The sequence below is a fragment of the Carex rostrata genome, chromosome 6 (assembly GCF_964058835.1).
Source record: "Carex rostrata chromosome 6, lpCarRost1.2, whole genome shotgun sequence".
Taxonomy (NCBI): Eukaryota; Viridiplantae; Streptophyta; class Magnoliopsida; order Poales; family Cyperaceae; genus Carex; species Carex rostrata.
Window position 1 is genome coordinate 526,733 of NC_135923.1, and position 22,163 is coordinate 548,895.

Below are 22,163 nucleotides of genomic sequence, written 5' to 3' on the forward strand. Positions count from 1 at the left end.
ACAAATATTTGTAAGATTTACTTATGTACATATTAACAGGGGCAGACTCAGTTTAGTTTGGGAGGGGGGGAGCTGCGTTCCCCTGAATTTTCGAAAGTAGTGGAAAAAATTAAGTTGCCCCTTTCTGAAGAAAAAGAGGTCAAGTTCTTTCTTTCTTGATTATTGGTGAGAATAATTTCCTCTTTCTTCTAAATTTTGTAGTTCTAAAAATCCTCTTCTTTAGACTAATTTTCAGATAACAAAGGAGGGAGAAGAATCTTACGAAGGGGTCCCATATGTCATTGATCTAATATAATACTTCTTGTTTTATTTTAATTTTTGAATTTGCTTGGTTTATGGTGAGCCCATGGCTTTTTCATGTTTTGGTCTATGTGGTATGGATGTACCCAAAATGAAGGGGTCACATTAAATGAGGAGTTCAAATTAATTCTAATGGTGGCTCTATGACAGTGGGTCCCACTGGTCGGATTGCCATCTAACACCCAAGTTGCACCCAAATGTGCGTTAAATCTTGTAAAATCCATATAAAATCGATCGTTTGGAGGTTTTTCGCATTCTTCATATCGAAATTATCGGTTTAACGCGTAGAATATATTTATGGATTTTATTTTTAATAAATCAAAATCTCAATTTTGTGAATTTAAAAAAAAAAAAGATTTTAAGGCATTGAATCGATCTGATAAGCTAATGGGTTTGAACCCGATAAGATATTTGAATCCGATTCTTGCCCCTCCCCGGCAAAAATCCTGCGTCCGTGCGCCCCTGAATATTAATGATATAGATATTCCAGTTTAGGTCTTATGAGTTATTTAAATTTAGATCCAGTATGCTACATTTGTATATTCCTCATCCACAATTCCACATTGGTGCATTTGTATTCCTAAACTCTAAACAATCGATATGAACCACTCAACATGATTTTAATATGAAAATGTACTTGGATGCCAAAGTTCACATTTTTTTTATGATTTAACCATTATTTGTTTAGATAGATGGAAAATCAATCGATCTAAAGATTTTGGACCATCAGAGAGAAGTGATTTTCTATATATTTAAAAAAAGAGTGAAATCTAGCATCCAAGTACTTTTTCATATGGAGATCATGTTGAATAGTTCATATCGACTATATGAACTTTGAAAATAAAAATATAGATCCATAGTACCGACTGATGTGATCTATGCATAGTACCATAGCCTCCCTCAACAATTTTTTAACATATACATTCATGTATAAGCAAAAAACATTGGGCTGAATACGATTTGGATTAATTAAGTTATCCAAAGCATGTTCCCTATAAAGTTAATTGACCCTACATGCCATTCAAATCTAGCCAGCTAATCCCTTAATACACAATGCCCTACCTTGCATTTATATATATATATATATACAAGGCCTGATCATATATGAGTACTGGCATAAATCTTTAGTGGCCATTTCTTCTCTCCTCGGTTCTGTTGTGAAAGAAGCATGAAAAACACTTTCTTGTTTCTTGTTTTGTTCTTCTTTATCTTTCATGGCCTCTTCCTGGGTCTGGTCCAATCCATATCTCGTAACTACACCTTTATTGTAAGTGCAAATTATGTATGGAAGTCATGTGATCTTTCATGGTAACCAAAACAGGTATCCTGTAAATAATGACAGTTCTTAGTAGTCTACATTTTACAATCCTCGAGAGATGAAGTGCAGTCAATATAACTTTATAATTGTTATTCATTTAAATTTTCTTTTCTAGGTCGAAGATGTACCGTATACTCGGCTCTGTCACACTAAGAACATAACGACAGTAAATGGCCAGTTCCCGGGCCCCACACTCTACGCATACAAAGGAGATACTATCCAAGTTACTGTCTACAACCGTGCCAGAAATAATGTGACTATACATTGGTACAAAAATAAGCATAGTAGGCAATATCGGCCGATACCGATCCGGATCGGCCGATACGTATCGGTATCGGCCGAGTCCGATCCGATACCGAGCCGATACTGATGGATTTTCTGTTTTTGGTCCGATTTATGCTGTTTTGGTCCAATACCCAACTACCACGTAGCAGTAAAAGATTTATATATGCTGCCAAGTACCCGTGATTAAATAGAACTCCATATAAAAAGGTTCAGAAATGGAGAAGGGATGTGAACCTGATAATCAGCATAGAGAACAACCACGGAACTCTACCTCAGGAATTGAACTAAGAGAAACACGATTTAAAAATATTAATGAACTAACAAGACGTCAAAATGTTAGTTCTTATGATGAGATGTCGAGTACATCAGGGTTTAGTGGGGGGTATAATCAGCCACCATATGCATATAGATATGAAGATGTTAACAATCATTCATTTGGATCTACAATGTCTTCTTTTTTTAGTTCCGGACAACAATATCCCCATTTTTATTATAATACAGACGGCGATGAAGTGATCCAGCCAGCACGACATAGTTTCTGGCAGTAAAAAAATATGTTTATAGTTTTAATGCTTGTATTATATTGTATTAGTGGATTATTTGATTGTAATCATTTATCTAAACATAAATTATTGAAAAATTAATTTTTATCATTTTTTTCCTATTTTTTTTAGTGTAAAACAAGCTTCTGACAAAAAAGTCCAATTTTCCGATCCGAATCGGCCGATACCGGCCGATACGCCGATACCGGCCGATACGCCGATCCCGGATCGGTATCGGCTGGGGCCGATCCCGATCCCGATCCCGATACCGATATTTCCTACTATGGAAATAAGTTTAATGAAAGCCAGTGATACACTCTCCTATTTTTGTCTTTAATTTTTTTTACCTCACTAGTTGTCCTCTCATTACCAGAATACGGCAGGTGTATACTGACCAAACTTTTGCTCAATTTTGCATCATAAACATTATATATATTGAACTCTGAAATCCAGGCACGGTGTGGAGCAGCCAAGAAATCCATGGTCAGATGGGCCAGAATACATCACACAGTGCCCGATCATGCCAGGCGATGAATTCACCTACACCCTTATTTTGAGCATAGAGGAAGGGACCCTCTGGTGGCATGCACACAATGATTTTCTGCGGACAACTGTGTACGGTGCCATTGTCATCTACCCAGTACCTGGCACCACATACCCCCACCCTACCCCAGACGAAGAGCACGTTGTCATTCTTGGTATGGGTATCAAACTATCAATAATGTTTATTGTTTCCCCCTAATCATTCATTTTCATTTATAGGTTAATATTCATATCTTAAATTCCAATTATTCTGGGCCTGGGTAATCAATTTAAGAAAAACAGATATGGTCATATATAACAAAGGAAACTATATCACTGTTGTTTTACAACTGATACACAATATTTGATATTTTTACTATCTGAGGAGGGTTAAAATGACTCGTGTCTTTCATGTTTCAGGGTAGCCTCACATCTTTTATTTCTATTTTCAAAGTCCAAACAGTCAATCCTAACATCTCAACATGATCTCTATATTAAAATGTGTTATGGAAACCAAATTTTATATTTTTTGAAACTTTTTTTACTATGTCTGTAGATAGGTACACAATCACTATTTCTGGATGGTCCATAAACAGTGATTATTTATCTATCTAAAAAGAGAGTAAAAAATTTTCAAAAAATATAAAATTTGGTCACATATTTTAATATGGAGCTCATGTTGAGTAGTTCGGAATGACCATTTTGACTTTGAAAAGGGAGATAAAGAATGTGAGGCATGAAAGACACGAGGCATTTGAACCCTCTATTTGATATAAGAAGCAAAAATTCAGTTTGCCAAAACTAACAATGATGTATCTTTGTATTGGATTTACTACTTAATAATTACAATGAAAACAGATGTAGTGAAACAATAATAATTTATTTTCTTAGAATACAAATGAATTTAAAAAAAAATGTTATTGTAGGAGAGTGGTGGAATGAAGATGTGATCGAAGTCTTGGAGAGAGCACTGGATACTGGGGGTGCTTTTCAAAATTCTGATGCTTACACCATCAATGGCCAACCCGGTGACCTCTACAATTGCTCTTCAAATGGTCTCTCTTTTACTCTTTCTGATTCTCTCATAGATGGATGTAATTCACAATAAATATCATATAATTATTACCTCAATTAACTTATAGATTTCATAAAGGCAACTGATAATTAATTAAGCTAAAAATCTGGCCAGTTGTGTGATAAGGAAAATAAAATTAATACATTTGATATAAGTTCGCCTTATTATTATTGGCTATTATTTCTAATCCAATGGCAAAAGATGTCATTTTGAGCTAATTTGACTTGCCAACTGATTGAATTAGTTGGTTAGTCAAACTGTAAATTAAAAGCTTAGACTTTCTATCTTTTCCTTCTACAGATATACCTACAAAATACAAGTAGAATATGGAAAAACTTACCTCCTACGCATGATAAACGCCGACATGACCGCTGGTCTCTTCCTTTCTGTTGCCAACCACAACCTAACCCTGGTTGGGTCTGATGGGATCTATACAGAGCCAATCACAAGTGACTACATCGTGATATATCCAGGAGAGACAATGAATTTCCTATTGGAAGCGAATCAATCTCCCGAAAATCGTTACTACATGGCAGCACGACCCTTTGAACCACTAAACATAAACCTTATTGACAACACCACCACCACTGCTATTATTGAATACATTAACAGTTTCGAAAACCAATCATCAACCAGTCCCATCTTCCCACTGCTTCCTGACTACAATGATACAAATGCATCGACAAATTTCACTTTTTCCATCCGAGGACTGTTAGATGGGGACCATCCAATCAAGGTACGAACTACATATTATTTTCTCAAAAAGTGAAATTTGAGGTTTTAAAAGAAGTCCAAAACATTTCAACTGGGCTTTTAGAAAGTATGCTCTCATCAATATCCACTTGACAAATCTACATATTTGTACTTCGGGAACTGAAAGGTTTTGCAAGAGGTAATATCATGATGTAGTATAGGTTTTGCAATATGATATTACTGGAATGGTTATAAATTCCAAATAACGATCAAGACAACTAAACATGAATGAAAATGTAATTAACAACAACTATCTGAAACCTACGTTCTCAAACTGTTATTTGTATGAAAAACATATATCTAATTAGTTGCAAGCAAGCATTACAGGTCCCTACCGAAATCGACCGTCGAATTCTTATGACTTTGTCATTAAATGTGCTATCTTGTGAACAACAAGTTTGTAACGGGACAAGACTCGCAACCAGCGCAAACAACATCAGCTTTGTCGAACCCACTATTTCCATACTTGAGGCATACTGGAAGAGAATCAGTGGTGTGTATGGGACCCAGTTTCCAGACAAACCCCCAGTCTTCTTTGACTTCACTGCAGAAAATCAGACCGAGAGTCCTTTTACAAGAAGAGGAAGAGAAGTTAAGGTTTTGAATTATAATGAGACAGTAGAGGTGGTGTACCAAGGTACATCGCTTTTTGGAGGTGAAGCACATCCTATGCACATCCATGGCTATAGCTTCTTTGTGGTAGGATGGGGCCTCGGGAATTTCAATGCGACAACGGATCCATTGACATATAATTTGATGAATCCGCCATTAAAGAACACAATTGGGGTACCAAGGAACGGTTGGGTAGCAATTAGATTTTCAGCACACAATCCCGGTATGTGCCTAGCTGATGCTATTTGCTAAGCAAATAATTTGCATAAATTATATTTGAACAGTAAATTTTTTTTGAAAAAAAAAGGCTAATTTATTCTAAAGAACCTTTACAAAGTGACTATTCTATGTAAACCTCCTCTAAAAACATCTCTCTCTGTAAATGCACACTTGCCTGTTGCCTCAGCCATGTCAGCATCTTGAACTGGTACCTGGTACCAAGGTGGTACCAGACTAACAGTACCAATTTCAGCCTAGTGCTTCCTTGGCCGTATGAACAGAATATATTTCACCGAGTTTGTTAGGTATAATGAAAGTCAATAATTTTTCTAAACTTATATTGGTACTATATACCCCCTATGAACAGAAAGCGCCATGTCTCCGCTGCACATGCAACTCTTAAATGAGCTTGATTTTAGAGAATTCAAAGTTAGAGATGCTACCTGGTGCTGAAGGGTAAAAGTTTGAACTTTTCTGAAATTCTAACTTGGTTAATTTCAGGTGTTTGGTTTTTGCATTGCCATTTGGAGAGGCACATGATATGGGGAATGAAAACGGTGTTTTTAGTAAAGAATGGACCGAGTCCATCGACAAGCTTGTTGCCCCCACCTCCGTACATGCCTCCTTGTGTGGCCCCATCCAGAGGGTAGTTTTGAGTAGCCAACCTTGCCAGGACACCTCACAGAAGAAATTAATCTAAGTAGTTTAGAAAGAAATAATTATCATAATATATATGTTGGATTGGATTAAAATTTGAATAAATTAAATTAAGCGCTTTGTACTAAATAATGGTACAGAAATAATACACCAGAATGCTTGAAGTTTGATTAATCATATTCAGCAGAGATAAAATACCCTGTATATGCTTAGCCTTATCTTATTGAGGTTTCCACTTTCCAATGAAGTACACACAAAACCGTCAGCTGGACATTTGATGAAACATCTTGTGTTCACAACATGATACATCCCGAGTTATACAATACAGGAAATCATGGGAAAGAACCTTAATATAAATAAAATATTATTTTTAGTCCCTGCAGAGGTAGAGAGTTCACCATCTTTACCCTGACTGCATTGCCTGAAGTTCAGGGCCTGAACTGTACCGGCATTTATGTGTACAGTAGATAATTAATACCATGCACATCAGATTCAGAAGGCAACCTCAAAATTTACCACAATTACCAGCCATGTTCTTGTAATGACCCCGACTAACTAATTTTTGGTGTTTTCTATTGTTTTCATCGGTGAAATTCTGACGGTTGGGGCATTAAAAAAAAAACTTGAGGGCATTTCTGATTTTTTTTTAATGGAGGATATTGATAAAAATTTCAGGTTAATTTACAAGGGGAAATGTTTAAGAGTTATTAACAAAACTCTTCCCTAATTTCACCACTCCTCTATTAATTATTTTTTAATAAAAAAACCATAAAAATAAAATAAACGGTGGTTTTCTAACCAATTTTATAATTGTGCAATATGATTATTAGATGATATGAGCTTAATTAGCACCAAAATAGTACAGGCGCACTGGTGTTATGGGTTTTAGTTAGCATGCTGTTAGAATAGCTGATGTTGTTAGAGATATAGTTAGGCCATAACATAATATAATTACATGCATAACATAATGTAATTAGAATCTCCAACTTTATTCAAAAAAAAATAATGTAATTAGAATATGAGTAAGTCATTGTGTTGGTAATAAATATTGATGTAATATAACATTGTAGAATTACACAAAAAGAAAGAAATAAAGATCAAGATTTATCTTCTATCTACTGTTACTGTACTGTATTTTCTTAGAAGTTGATTAAGGTCACATTTTTACTGTACCATGTTTTATGTTTTTTGTTTCATTTTACATTGATGGTATATGAAGTTGTATGAGTGAAATTGGCTCACTAAGTCTTTGTTGCACAGAAGCATCTCAATGTAATTAAGGGATAGAACTTAGGGGCACACACAACACCAATAGGTTAGATATATATGATTTACATTTTAATATATATATATACCTTTTAACATCAAGGTGCAAATCTGTTATTCTATTTGAGTTGTGCTGAGTTATAATTAAAGATTTGTGCGAATACATCTTCATGCTTGTGCTATCATAGCACTGATTCATTTGTGCTCCAGTGCTAGCTATTGACTATCTTGTGCACCATTAAACATTGAACTTAAATCCTCCCATGTAATAAAATGTTTTCTATATCAACACATTCAAATTACATACATTGAACTTACATGCATTGAACAAAAACGGTACTGTACCACCATTGACAGCAATGGTACTGTATCAGCACATGCATTGAACAACAAACAAATATAAATGTAACAACAAGAAGCAAATTGCACCACGTTTAGCAATCAACGAAGTATCTTAAACAACAAGCAAGCAAATACATGCACACAGATCTAGCGAGGGAGAAAGAAATTAAATGAGCTGGGTTCCAGTGCGAGGGAGAGAGAGACTGAGAGAGAGACTGGGAAATGAAAAACGGCACTCACTATTTAAATACGGGTAAGAAAGGGGTAGCGCTGGGAGAAAGAAATTAAGGAGTAATAAATTAATTAGTATATCCTTTATTTTTAAACTCAAACCATCCAATTCTAATCAACGGTGGAAGATCGATAAAGGATTAAAGGAAGGAGAATTATAGCAGATGCAGATCCTGTTTGAGTTCATTCTGACGTCACAAAATGCATCAAGTTCAAAAAAATAAGAGAATGCTGCGGTAGCACGGTTGGCTATGAAATTTTTTTAGAACAGTTAGATATCCAAAGATCGAGAGAGAGTTAAAGTCTCGCTCACCACTTAACCGTCTCTGCAAAGCTTTAAAAAAACAGAAGAAAATATATTAAGTTCATTCAATCAAATATGTTTATAATTTTATATTAAGCATTTTGACGTCACAACTGGTAGTATGCATAACCCATATTGGTCCGTAAGGATTAATATTTTAATTTTCAAAATTCAAATAGTCAATCTGAACGTTCAATATACTTGTAAATCAAATTATATATATATTTTAAAAAAAAATATACTATTATTTTTAGATTGGTAAAAATCACTTGATTTAAAGATTCTAAATTATTTAAAAGTAGTGATTTTCTATCTAAGAAAATAGTAAAAGAAAATAAAATCTAAAAATAAATAAATAAATAAGGGGTAATGTAACTTGTTTATTCTTTGAAATCGTTTTTTAAATAAGGGATAAAAAGGTAATAATGGTTAAAGAGTTAGTTTTAATGAAAAGATAAACATATTGATAATTATGAGACCTTTATATATTGCAAGCATAAATATTAATTGTATTTTACAGTTTGTGAGATTCGGAGGCTTTATATGAGAGTTCTTATATTCCACAAGAAAAAGATTGTGATTATTGTATTTAACTCAAGGAGAAACATAAAATTTTAAGAGAAATTTGGATATATACCCATCACAACTTCTTTAATTATATATTTACCCATCCAAAATAAAAAAATTAGATATTTACCCATCTAAACATAACCTATTTATTAATATACCCATTTTCAACTTTTTCTACTAAAAAATATATCTAAATATTAATAAAACACTTAAAGACAATTTTACCCTTAACATATTCTTTCCTAAACTTCCTGCGTGATTGATTTTGAGTGACTTTTTTTTTTTTTAGTAAAATAAGGATCAAGCCCCTATTGAATTCATTGATACCTGTTACAAAAGTGTTGTAACTGAATAAAATACAAAGTGTTCCAGCTTAAAAGATTTGAGCTGTGTTTTTCTTTTCAAAAGTTAAATAAGTGAAACGTAAAAACTGAAAAATAAAAGTTTAAATTGCTAGAAAACCTAAAGTTATCAGAAGGAATAAAATGAAAATATTGCCAAAGCAATCTATAGTTAAGAGTATTGATCTTTTAAAAAGTAGCTTGCCTCTCCTTGGTGTTGACCCTGTCAGGGAGGGTGGTACCGGGTCATTGTACCAGGTACCGTACCAGTATGTGTTTCTCCCTCTTGTACTATCCTGTTACCTGTATGCTGATCCGTCCCAACTCCCTGCGATGCACCCGCACCTTTTGTTCATAAAATTTTCAGTGCCAAGTCACTTCCTCCGTCAGGTCTGCTACTGTTTTGCACGAATCCGAGAAGTTCTGGCACAGCGTGACCTTTCTTCTCCTCCAAGATTTTGCGTGACCATTTTCAATTGTTCAACTACATGTGGCAAATTATATATGCTCATGAATCTCCTTATTGAACTTTATATCCGAGTCTTGATATATATATATATATAGAGAGAGAGAGACATTTTCATTCAAGCTATCTGTGTAACATTATATCCGAGTCTTTTTGTGCTCTAATTTTGTCCATGTCATTGTTTTTTTTTGAAGGTTGTCGACAATCGTCGGCAACAAATATGTTAAAAAGAAAGTGTATTTACAAGTTTCATACTTAGCACCAAAGTAATCTATTTAGTAAATATCGCTGCCAGGAGTACACAGTATGCCCCTGCCTGGTCTAACAATCCCCTCTTACACTTAATTTTATATAAAAAGCTCCCAATTATGTAAATTCGTTGTGGTTTCATCTATTAATATACTCAAGGTTTTTGTTGTGCCCGAGAAGGTCCTCCTGTTCCTCTCCTTCCACATAGTCCAGCACCCTCCTGCCCAGGCCATATCCCATATGCTTCTTGCCCTTCCCTGCAGTGTCATTCGTCCTCCCAGCCATGCATCCTCTATGTTCTGCTCCATGCGGGTCGGTATATTGATCTGGGCACACAGTCCTCTCCAGAACCTACTTGCAAATGGGCAGGACCACATGATGTGTCCCGTCGTTTCCACACTTTGACTGTTGCACAGCTTGCATCCCATGTTTATCTGACATCCTCTGATAATTAGGTTTTCCTGTGTGAGGATCTTATCGAGTAGCATTAGCCAGATGAATACCCTAACCTTCATTGGCACTTTGAGCTTCCACAAGACACAATGATACGGGGACTGTATCCTCGTGTTGTGAAGTTCAATATAGATACAGTTGTTAACTGTTAAGAGTTGATAGTGTATGACACATTGCTTCCTTTTGATACAGTTCCATATAGATTGATCATGAATATTTTGGTTAAACTATGAAACAACCTATTAATCATATACTCTATATCTTAAAAATGAACTTTTTGGCGTATCTGTGCTACGGTTCTGGTTTTCCAGCTTTTTCACTATTTTTACTTTAATTTCACGATTTTCCTTTTAGCTCGGTTGTTTTGAGCATATTGCAACTTTTAGGATTATTATTGCTATCATGTAACTAAACTTCTGATATTAATTAGAATTTGATTACATATTAAAAAGTTTCATTAATTAGAATCTTTGCATATGAGAGGGAGGGCAAGGGAGGGGGAGAGGGCTGGCGTGGGGTGAAGAAATGTCACGCAAGAAATTAGAAAAGAAAAGAATATAGGAAAGGAATGATAGGGGTAAAATGGTCTCTAAAATATTTTATTAATATTAATTTATATTTTTTTAGTGAAAGAGTGAAAAGTGGGTATATTTAATAAATAAACTATGTTTAGATGGAAAATATCTAATTTTTAATTTTGGATAGGTAAATATTTAATTAAAGAAGTTGTGATGGATATATATCCAAATTTCTCTAATTTTAAATATTTATTTTTTGCTTAATTAGGTCTCCCTTTTTTATAATTCAAACTAATGCTTGATATCGAACTTATAATATTCCATACGGTTCTTCGTCTTCATGTCACCTGTCACCTTCTTTAAGCCTGCCAAGAAAAGAATAAGCATTTAATGATGCATCAATTTACTTAAAAAAATATTATTATAAATTTATTCATTGACTAACAGCATATTAAATACTGAGTCGTTGTAAAAAACGGTCTTAATGACCGTTTAATCGTTAATGGTGGCCAAACCGTTACGAATACACTTAATGAGTGCATGTTTACGGGTGAAAACAATTAATCGGCCGTTTTACCATTTAATCGTCCGTTTATTTCTGTTTATTTCCATTTATTCCAATTTATTTCATATTGATTTTTTTTTCTGTGATAATAAGTTTTATAAATTATGTATTGTAGTTTTATTTGTGTTTGAACATACATCCAATATTTTTATATATGTTTTTTCTTCTTACTTATTTTTACATTGATTAATTCTTTTGTTATTTATATACCATATATTTTTCTTACTTAGTGATATAATTTTTTTAATTAGTATGACATATTTATTTACGAAACTAAGTTGTTATTAAAAACTAAATTTAGTAATTTTATGATGGAATATTTCATTTCTTTTAAATAATATGTTATTATATTTGAAAAGGCTTAATTTTTGAATTTATTTTTTCATTAAATAAATGTGTTACTTACAATGTAAAATGCTTATGCGTTAAGAAAAATAACAGTAGTGTCATGGTATAATAATAGAACTAAGTTAATTAATTTTATGTGATAAATTTAATGAATTAAATAAATTATGATATATATAGAGTAAGGCCACCATGCTTTGCAAATTAAAGTGGGCATTTTAATTTGCACTCATATATCTAGTTTCAAAGCTCAAATACTCAACATGTTCTTCATATTAAAATGTGCTTGGATGCCAAATTTTACATTTTTTTTACATTTTTTTTTTATAATTTTTCAAAATCAGTGTCATTTGAGAAGCGATAATTTTCTTTTAGTTTCAAACGGCAATATAATATATTGTGGAAAACATGTATAAGACTTGGAGATGCAAAATTTGGGAATATTTGAATTAGAGTTTGGTGTGAGTCCAACCGAATTGGAAGTAACTTGTATTCGACTTATAAATCAACCGAGTCAATTAGCTCGAATTAATTTTGACTCGAGTTATTAGCGAGTTAAATTGAAATTAATTTTCAACTGAGTTTTGAGTCTTGTTGTGCACCCCTGGTTCCGTCTCAGAAATCATCTAAATTTTATTTTATTTGTGTTGTAAAATATCTACTCTTTGGAAAAGGAACGAGGTGGATGCTCAAAAAAGAAAGTTGAGAGAGAATCCATCCAACACCTTTTTTTCATGTGAAAAAACTGTACAATCCCAACTTAATTTTTTGTGCTTCCTTTGACCTAAATTTTTTTTTGCTAACTCCTGGATTAGTAGCTTATTAAGTTATTTAAGACTAATTGGAAGCTTAATTGACTTTTGTTCACCGGCTTTGACGGGAAAAATGTAATGTACCGTCTATTATTTTATTTTTATTTTTATTTTCGCTAGACTCGGACCGTCGGACGTGATATCCTGTAGACCTGTACCGTCCATTTTCCTTTTTTGGTTATCTAAAAGCGGTATTTAAGCTCGGATCTCTCCGTAAATGCACATCATTTCCACTTCCACCGACTTCTCTTCTCTATAAATGCACATTTTGCACCGCACCCCACCCCACCCCACCCCACCGACTTCTTCATTTCCGATTTATCTTCATTTCTCTCAAACCAACTCACTCGCATTTGAGCACAGCTTACGCTCATGGAAATCAATGGAGGAGAGGATCGGGCTAGCCCTAGCCCGCTCAAAAGAAAGAGAATTAGTTCAGGTAGAAGGGTATTACCGCTTGAGAAGATTCAAAACCAGAAAGCACGAGATGTCTCTTTCTCAAAACGCCGCAAGGGCCTATTCCACAAGGCCTACGAACTCTCTCTTCTATGCGGGGTCCATGTCGAAGTCCTCTCTTTCTCACCTGCTGGAAATCCCTTTAGTTGTGCCTACCCTTCCAACACCCCTTCTTTGTTTGCTAAGGTTCTTGGCCAATCATTACCAGAATCCATTTCTAATTCTGATCAGACAGCTCTCAGTCAGCAGCTGTCAGACCTTACTACCAGATTACAACAAGGAAAGAAAAAAAAGGAGGCCCTTCAAGCAACTCTCAAAAAGATAGAGGATATCAGGTCTGCTCATGTCTCAAAGATGGAACCAGCTCAGTTGGAGGCACTCAAGAAAAGTCTGGAGGAGCAACTTAGGGCTGCCACACGGCACGCGAATAATTAATTGTTGGCTTCAGACTTGTGGAAAAAATGTTGTGTGCTCAATTCAATGTATTATGGAAAATTTTCTGATACTGGTAAATTTTCTGATGCGTCTCTGATTGGGTTTCATTTCTAGCCAACCCAAATCGTTTGGGACTAAAGGCTTGGTTGTTTGTTGTTGGTAAACATCTCCAAAACAAAACAATTTAACATGTGCTGCAGATGATGCCAAAGGGGGTGCAGGAACAGGAATTGCCTCTGCAACTGGAAGGGCCCATACCAGTTACAGGCTCAGAATCGACCTTGCCTGATGACACCTCAAAAAAAAAAATAAACTTTTGCATAAAAACTTAATTTGCTACTTTATTTGAACAGGAATTACATAATTCATTTACCAGTACAGTTCAAACAATAACCATACCGGTACAAAAATACTGGTAAAAGAATAGGCATTCAAATATCTATCGACATGATCCTAATAAAATTAAGCATGTACAGTTTTACAACTATATGCTGTACAAGAATAAGGGTTTGTAAGGATAAGATGTGTATTCTGATCCGGTTTTTGTTTGATTGTATATTATACATTTTGCAATTTTTATTAGGTTAACTATTTATTTTTTAATAAACGGGAAATGAGATGACCGAAATTGCTAAATTAGAGGGCAACATGTATATATATATATATATATATCAAATGAAGCATGTGGAATTGAGAGGAGCAACGTTTGAGTAAGGGAGAGGTTGAAACTTTTAAGTTTTCAATTTTTAATTAATTCATGACTGAAGATGTAGCAAATTCTGTCACTTAAATCCTTGTGCTCTGGAGTTGGTAACCAGACCAGTACTCAAACTTACCAGTATCAGCGAAGCCAAAATTGAAGCATCAGTCACTAACACATTATAATAATATACATCATTAGATCCAATCAGCTTTACAAAAATAAATTCTGATAATAACTCAGCCAGGGAGATGGGCCTAACAAAATCAGTTTGCTGACCAAACCGTTTAAAGACTCACTAGTCTGACTAACTTGAACAAGCGTTCCACCAGGTTACTTGGTTTGAATTATTTTCGTTTTTCAATCGTTTAGTTCAAGTTGGGTCAATCTGGTTCCATTTAGATTGTTCAAGCAATTGATTTATCCATCCAAAGTAGAAAGTAGAAAGTAGAAAGTAGAAGAGAGGAGAAGTACAAGCAATTGATTTATCGGAGCACAATATTTATATTTTGATTCTCTCTCATTCAACCCTCATTCTATTGAAACACTTGTCTTTGAAAACAGCATAAATGAGGGTTGAATGAGTTGAAATTGGGCTAAACTTCATTGAGCAATTGAACACAAATGGAGATATATATATTCTATCTGAATTTGCACTTGAGTGTCATTAGGAAGGGGCACAAATATTCCAAAAGAAAGAATTGGAATTGGAATTGGAATTGGAATTGGAATCAATATTTCAAATTTGCAATAATAGTGTAGGAGTAAAATGAAGAAGATCAAGCAAGGGTTAATGGGAGCTGTTCATGTTTTGCAGCCGCAGGGTATATGTGATATATATATTATCCAAGTATCCAACTATGTTTTTTCATCAACGGGCCAAGAAATCAAGTTGCATCTGATTGTTCTCAATTACCTTTCTAATTAATTAGCTCAGCTCATCAACGCCGTGATAAACACACATCTCATTGGCGATCCGATGTCCGATGGCAAATATAAGCAGCTCTCTCCATGGAAAAGCAAAAAGAGAAAAAAATATATATATATCCGTATGGATCGGGGTTTTGAACCCGACGTGAATCGAACACGCAACCTTCTGATCTGGAGTCAGACGCGCTACCATTGCGCCACGGATCCTGTTGTTTATATCGTACATATTATATAACTAGACTACTTAGCCATGTAACATTGCTAACATTTTTATATGGAGGGTTTCACTTGGACAATTTTTTATATAGTTTTTAAAAACGAAGTTTATTTTGAAAAGGTCAACATTTTAGTCATGATTTATATTATTTATACATATCATGTTTATTAAAAATGATGAAATTTGATGCATGTTGTACATCTGGTGATTTAAAATTTTAAACCTTGATGAATCGTCAAATTTTATTCAATTATAGGGTATTGACACTTCTCGTTAGCAGTTTCATTCCAAGACCATAATTAAGTAACACAAAGATGATGTTTATTTCTTGGTCATGTAAACTATCAGGCTGCTGATACTTTTATAAATATTGAGATGTTTATTTTTTGTCACAAACATCTGGTTATGTAGATATTATATATGGTTTAAGCAGATAGTAACACTTTTGGTGTTTTCAGGAGGAAGTTGTGGGATGGTTCAGTTACGTTTGCTCATGCACTGCTGCTTCATTAATTAATAATGTGGACATATTATACTGAAATTAATTATTTATCTTTTTCAGTTCTATATTTAACTATAGTAATCTTGCCAGAAATGGCAATTTTTGGGAGACTAATTGCTTATACCTTGGTAATAATGTATTCTTCCTCTTAAATTCATTCTGTACTGTACATGACTAGTATCGGTCAAATAACATGAGAATTCATATAAATTTGGCAAATAAACATTGTCAGCCTCCATCTAATTGTGAAATTAACATACAAACCATAGAAACAATACATAACTATCACATAACATACTCACTAAACATGCAACAGAAACCATATTTAACACAAACCAAAATAACTAAGACTATAGTTACAAAAACCCAAAAGAAAAGAAAAGAAAATAAAATAAAATAACAAATGGAAAATACTTGCCCAAGTTCATTTCTAGCCCTCTTATCCTATACAGTTCAAAAATTACCAAAAACACCCTTCATGTGCCCCAAACACAAACCATCACTCTTCTTTCCACCCCCTAGTTGGTCGAGCCTCAAACCCGCCTTCCTCTCTTTTGACCAGGCTGTACGGCATGTGCGTCCCCAAAATATGGTCCCAAATTGGGAAAAACGGTTGCGAATAATTATACTTGAAACCCTGCAACTGGTGGTGTATGTCATGATATGCTGTATTATTCTCAAAGAACAAGTGAAAGATGTTCCCCGGCAGCCAGAGGCCGCAGTGATCATCAACCGTCTTGATCACTGCAAAGCAGAAGAAAAAGACAGCAGTGCGGGCCGTCATGCCAGATACCAAAAAGGAGAGGACCCCACCAACAGTGTCTAATAGAAGGCCTTCCAGAGGGTGGTTGTAGAGAGCCCCAATTGCATATGGGACTATTAGGGAATGGTGCTTCGAGTGGATGTGCCGGTACAGGAACTTGTTCTCGTGCATGTATCGGTGCACAAAGTACTGCCATGTGTCCATGATGAACATGGCGACCAAGAATTGGATGAGCTGGATGAAGATGGTAGGCTGTGTTTTGGGTCCCCCCAGGTTTGTCTTGGATGTGATCTGGAAATAAGTAACCTGTTAGATGTAGTACAAAGTTTTGAGGAAGTTTGAGGCTTGTTAAAAATATACTGATCTAAATTTGCAAGAATCCACCACTAAACAAAAAAAAAAGTAAAAAAAAGAATGTTGGCACCATGTCTTGCCAGCATGGAACAAGACATGATTAGGTAAATTCTATTAATTCAGAAACACCAGTTCCCGGTTGGAAACATGATTGGGAAAAATGGAATTACATGACAAAGGAAAAGAAACTCTAAAACCTCTCATAGGCCGCTAACTTCCCTCAAAGAATAAAATGGAAGAATGAGTTAATGGGGCAGCTTGGTTAGTCTAGACATGTGTCAAGCAGCTACCAAAATATATTCAAAATCAAGGTCAAATCAGCATAAAAAAAAGAAATTTTTTGAAACCGTACAATATTTATTGAGGGAATCAGAATATTGGACAAAGCCAAAAACAACCCAACAAAGAATAAATATGCAATTATCCTTTTATTGCATGTTACCCAAAAATCATAGGTAGAACTATGGAACTACCATACCACTGGATACAACATGAAACTGCTATAAATGATCAAAGGTACCAATGTCTTCAAATTAGCCCCATTGTGTAGATGACCATCAATGAATCCCCTTAAATGAAGGGGTACACCTAAAATATATTGACATCAAACCTCGCCTAGCAATTAGCAGTATTGGATAAACAGTTATATGCCACTACATAAAAGTTAAGAAGGTTTTGCACAATTGGTCTTTAAATTCTTGAATAAGCTTCTCACATGCAAGTTAAGTAACAATAACCATACAAGTTATAAGCTTAAATTATTTTCGAATTAACTTTTCTAGAGCTGGTATCAAATAATTATGAGATGTTGGAGCTATTATTTGACCTACAGTCTACCACGAATAATTCTAATTTTAAAAGACTTATAACTAATATGAATTTCCAGACGTCAAAGAACAGCTACTCTAAGGACAAATCCATGCAATGAATTTAAACTTCAGAAGGCTGAGAAAATAAGTGATTGATTTAAGACACTCAGGACAAACACATCGAGTAGCCATTTGACCCAAGAAGCTCATCCACTACACCGCTTCTCTAAGCATCTAGGGATACACTCTATCTTAGATCTAATTTACACGTAAATCTTGGTTCGGATAGGGACTAGATTTTTGAAAAATAAAAACCCTAGAACTTATCCGTTTCCTTGTTTCTTAATCAGCAATGCAAGGTACACTAATTGGTGCATTTATACAAATTATTTAGTATTCATTCTCAGGGATCCACCCTATTAATACCATTAGTGGAGCAAGCCTGGCCTACCATTACTTAAAAAGAATAAAAATATAGTATGTAACAACGCATAAAAATAACACATATGCCCTTTACTTGTACATTTTCTCAAAAAGAACTTTGAAGCACTCGATCTCGTATCATCCTATGATGAGGTAATTTCAAAACATTCAGTAGTGTTTATTTTGGCAGGGCATTGGTACTGGATCTGGCTCAAGATCTAGATCTGCCTCCTGCATTGGGTCCATTTTTGTGTACTACTAGTACTATGGCATTTGTTTATAGGTTATTTCCTTTATCAATTTTATATTGTTGAATGTGCACGTGAAATTTATGGTGTTTGAGGAGCTGTAATTAAACAGTGTGTGATGTTACCAAGTATTATAGTTTTCTTACCCCTTTCTTTTTTGGCTAAATTGAGCTTCAATTAGCCCAAATCAAGAACCTAAACAACATAAAGTCAACAAAAAACACCAAATGAAATCTAGAGTTGCCTACTGAAATCGGTTATGATTAATTTTTTAATCACATTGAAAAAATGCAATGGAAAGAAACTGGAAAAGATATTGTGGCAGTTTATTACAGTTACCCAAATTCGTCTCATCATTGGCAGCACATTTCAGAGAAAAAGAAGAAAGGAAACAAGTAAATCAGGCTTCTGAGTTCTGAAATATATATTTCTTACCAGAAAAAGCAATTGAGCGACTGTGGCCTGAAAAAACTGTTGCAAAAGAACCCCTTTGACAACGCAAGGCAAGCTAACGAGATTTTTCTGAGCTTCTTCCTGGCGCGTGTGCAGTCGAAATCGCTCCAATGGAGGTAAGAGTTGGTAGATGCCACCGTAAATCCAATAAAGCACGATCGGGCCAAAGGTTCCCATCGTTTCATCGCTCAGGTACCCTTCCCAGAACACCATTATCGCTCCAAGACCAAGAGGGTTTGTTATTAGAAAAGAGAATGAGTGAGTGACTGTGTGTTTTTTAGTGAAGAGAGATTTTTTGTTATGGAATCATGAAAATTAAGGTCGCCCAATTTGAGAAGATGGAAAGATAGATCAGGTGATAAATTTTTCTTGTGTGGAAATTAAGATTATTTGAAAATGTTTTCGAATCTAGAAGAGAAGAGAAGAGAAGAGGAGAAAGACAACGGCTTTTATTTGACTTTATATTTTTCTTCTGTGTTTTCTGTGTGCGCAAGTGAAAAGGCGGAACCTCTGATATTAGGAATTTACTGAATTTGGTTTTTGGTCCTTTCTTTTATAAGAATTCAGAAATATGAAGTTTGACTTAATTTTTTGTTTTCTTTCTGGAATTTCATACATAGCTCAACGCCTGCTTAAATTTGAAATAAAAATATTGACAAAGCTAATTTACTTCATACAGTATATATTATATCTTTTTATTATTTTATTAGCTATTAGATTAGCTCTGTCAATATTTTTACTCTAAATTTTGGGCGGACGGTGAATTAATTTTTGTAATTTTCTTATAAGAAGTTTCTCTAAGAAATAATACAATAATGAACTTTCTAGAAGCACACAAATTAATCATGTATGTATGTATTTTTTGTTGGCTTGCCCACCGATTCAACCTTTTTCTCTCCTCTTGCTTTTTTTTCTTTTTCTCCGATCTATTTATTTTATTTCTGTTGAAATTTTCGTCGGAATTATGTAGCTATAAAATCATAGACAAACACATAGCGGGTCAAAATGTGACTAGTATATATTGGTAAATAACAACTTGTTTCACGCTTTTCCAAAATAAAGCGTTGCAGACGATTATAGACTAAAAATGGTTTCGCTTCGCTAGTGGACAGACCAGAGCCCACAACCGTAATTGTTGTCCAATCCCCTCGTGACATGTGTGCATTCTCTCTTCCCAGATTCACTGTCTCTCATCTATGTAACTTTTCCTGTTAATCGAAAGTTATATAGAAAACAATGCAGAAACTGAGTTCACTCCCACTGGCAAATGCATGTCTGTTTTTTTTTTTTTTTGGGCTCACAACGCTCGTTAGGATTCAGAATTTTGTAATAAGGAGTTGAATATAATTTTTTAGATACATGTGTCATCTATTGCTTTTTTTTTAAAACTAAATTAATTTAAAAATTCTCCTTTAATATTTACTGAGTCTAATATTAATATATTTCGCATCCATCTGATATTTTTCAATTTTATCTTTCAGTGTTACCCCAAAGAAAATAAAGCTAAATTGTGTGGTATAAGAGCAAGGTGTTGCATGCGCAGGCTGATTTTGTTGTTTGTTTGTTAATGAGATGATATGCAAGAAACTATGTGAGTTTAGGGGTTATTTTAAAATTGTAGTAAAAACAAAAAAAAATATTTGATGTATCCAAAAAGTTGGAGGCCCTATACAGATATATTTGGTTATTTTGTGATTAGATGCTAAAAAAGTATGATACACACCAATTCGGATAGAACAAAAAGGTTGTAAAATTATTTTAGTCTTTTTATTTATTTTTAATAATTTTTTACTTCTTGTTTATACAAAACGAATTCTATAAAATAAAATTTTGAAATGTGAACACAAGATCAGCGATTTGAGTTTGTCAATCGATACCATAGTCTCTGAAATTAAATTCGGATATTTTATTGAATTTTAAGCTCATATTAACTTTTAATGCAGTCCCGTATATATTTGTCTAAAAATGTAGCGCAAAAACAAAGAAAATAGTACATAATTGAAACTATGGTTAAGAAATAGCATTTAATTTAGTGACAAAGACATATGTCATCTCATGTATAAGATTATGAATTTAAAATAAATAAAGCATTATGGCGAATATGTAAAATTAAGAATTCCTTTTATAAAAAGAAAGCAGCTAACAGTCCTCTAACTCCAGTTCCTCAAAAATCCCCGAATATTTTCAACTAATTCTGTAAACATCAATACTAAATCCTGTAAACTAATTCAACAAATTCTATCAACATAAAAATGCGTGAAAATTGTTAAAAACGCGTGACAGCTGTTGGGGACCACATTCCATGAACATACACATACACATATTATTCTGTAAACATACACATATTATTCTGTGAACGTACACATAGTATCCTGCAAACATACACATATTATTCTGTGAACATACATATATTATCCTGTAAACATACATATTGTACTTGAAATTATAGCAGTTGTGGCAGTTGAAAGCGCGTTAGAACTAAGCTAAAAAGGAAAGACTTTTATATACGGAGATTTTCGGGAAACTGTAGCACTGGAGACATTACCTTTTCTCTTATAAAAAATCAAGGCGTGAAGAAGGCGTGAAGAATCTGCTTACAGAGAAACAGACTTGTGATCATCATATTAAGTTTATACAAGTATTCATTTAAATTTTATAAGTTTGAATTAATAAATTGGTCAGGACATTGACTAAATTAACATGTCGTTCTTGTTTGTTTGGAAATTAAATTAGAAATTGAGACGATGGGACATACAAATAGTGGACATTTTATATATACTTGTGGAAACAGAAAGAGCAAATAAACAAGTATATGTCAATATTAATTTGTTGGGAATTTAGGGATAATATCGGATAAAAGAAATAACAGTACCCGAGGAACGGATTAGTGCTCATTAGTGTTTGAATAATACCCTTAACGGGTATACCCGCCCGTACCCGCCGCCTAGGGTACCCGTGCCCGAGCCCGGGTATGGGTCGGGTACTCGGGTACGCGGGTACGGGCAAAAACCGGACCGGACTCGTTATTTTAGACCAATACCCGACCATACCCTACCCGAGTTTACCCGTACCCGACTACCCGAGTACCCGTACCCGTATATCCGAGTACTGTTCATCACATTTCAAAA

At 34.4% G+C, this 22,163-nt stretch overlaps 3 protein-coding genes and 1 non-coding gene across 4 annotated transcripts; 2 read left to right on the top strand and 2 right to left on the bottom strand.

The window, feature by feature from the left end:
• The first annotated feature begins 1,172 nt into the window (after positions 1-1,172).
• Positions 1,173-6,512, top strand: LOC144555737 (laccase-15-like). Its single transcript, XM_078304151.1, has 7 exons — positions 1,173-1,567; positions 1,734-1,885; positions 2,899-3,143; positions 3,894-4,022; positions 4,345-4,778; positions 5,123-5,630; positions 6,128-6,512. The coding sequence occupies exons 1-7, from the start codon at positions 1,469-1,471 to the stop codon at positions 6,274-6,276; spliced, it is 1,716 nt and encodes a 571-aa protein (XP_078160277.1). The 5' UTR covers positions 1,173-1,468; the 3' UTR covers positions 6,277-6,512.
• Positions 6,513-13,117: 6,605 nt separating this feature from the next.
• Positions 13,118-13,925, top strand: LOC144555204 (agamous-like MADS-box protein AGL61). The gene is made up of 2 exons (XM_078303445.1): positions 13,118-13,589; positions 13,837-13,925. The coding sequence occupies exons 1-2, from the start codon at positions 13,118-13,120 to the stop codon at positions 13,923-13,925; spliced, it is 561 nt and encodes a 186-aa protein (XP_078159571.1).
• A 1,476-nt stretch (positions 13,926-15,401) lies between these two features.
• TRNAW-CCA (transfer RNA tryptophan (anticodon CCA)) lies at positions 15,402-15,473 on the bottom strand. Its single transcript has one exon. It is a non-coding gene; the product is annotated as a tRNA-Trp (tRNA).
• An 828-nt stretch (positions 15,474-16,301) lies between these two features.
• On the bottom strand, positions 16,302-19,387 carry LOC144555391 (very-long-chain aldehyde decarbonylase GL1-9-like). Its single transcript, XM_078303698.1, has 2 exons — positions 19,018-19,387; positions 16,302-17,039 (listed from the first exon to the last, which is right to left on the bottom strand). The coding sequence occupies exons 1-2, from the start codon at positions 19,246-19,248 to the stop codon at positions 16,485-16,487; spliced, it is 786 nt and encodes a 261-aa protein (XP_078159824.1). The 5' UTR covers positions 19,249-19,387; the 3' UTR covers positions 16,302-16,484.
• Positions 19,388-22,163: the final 2,776 nt, after the last annotated feature.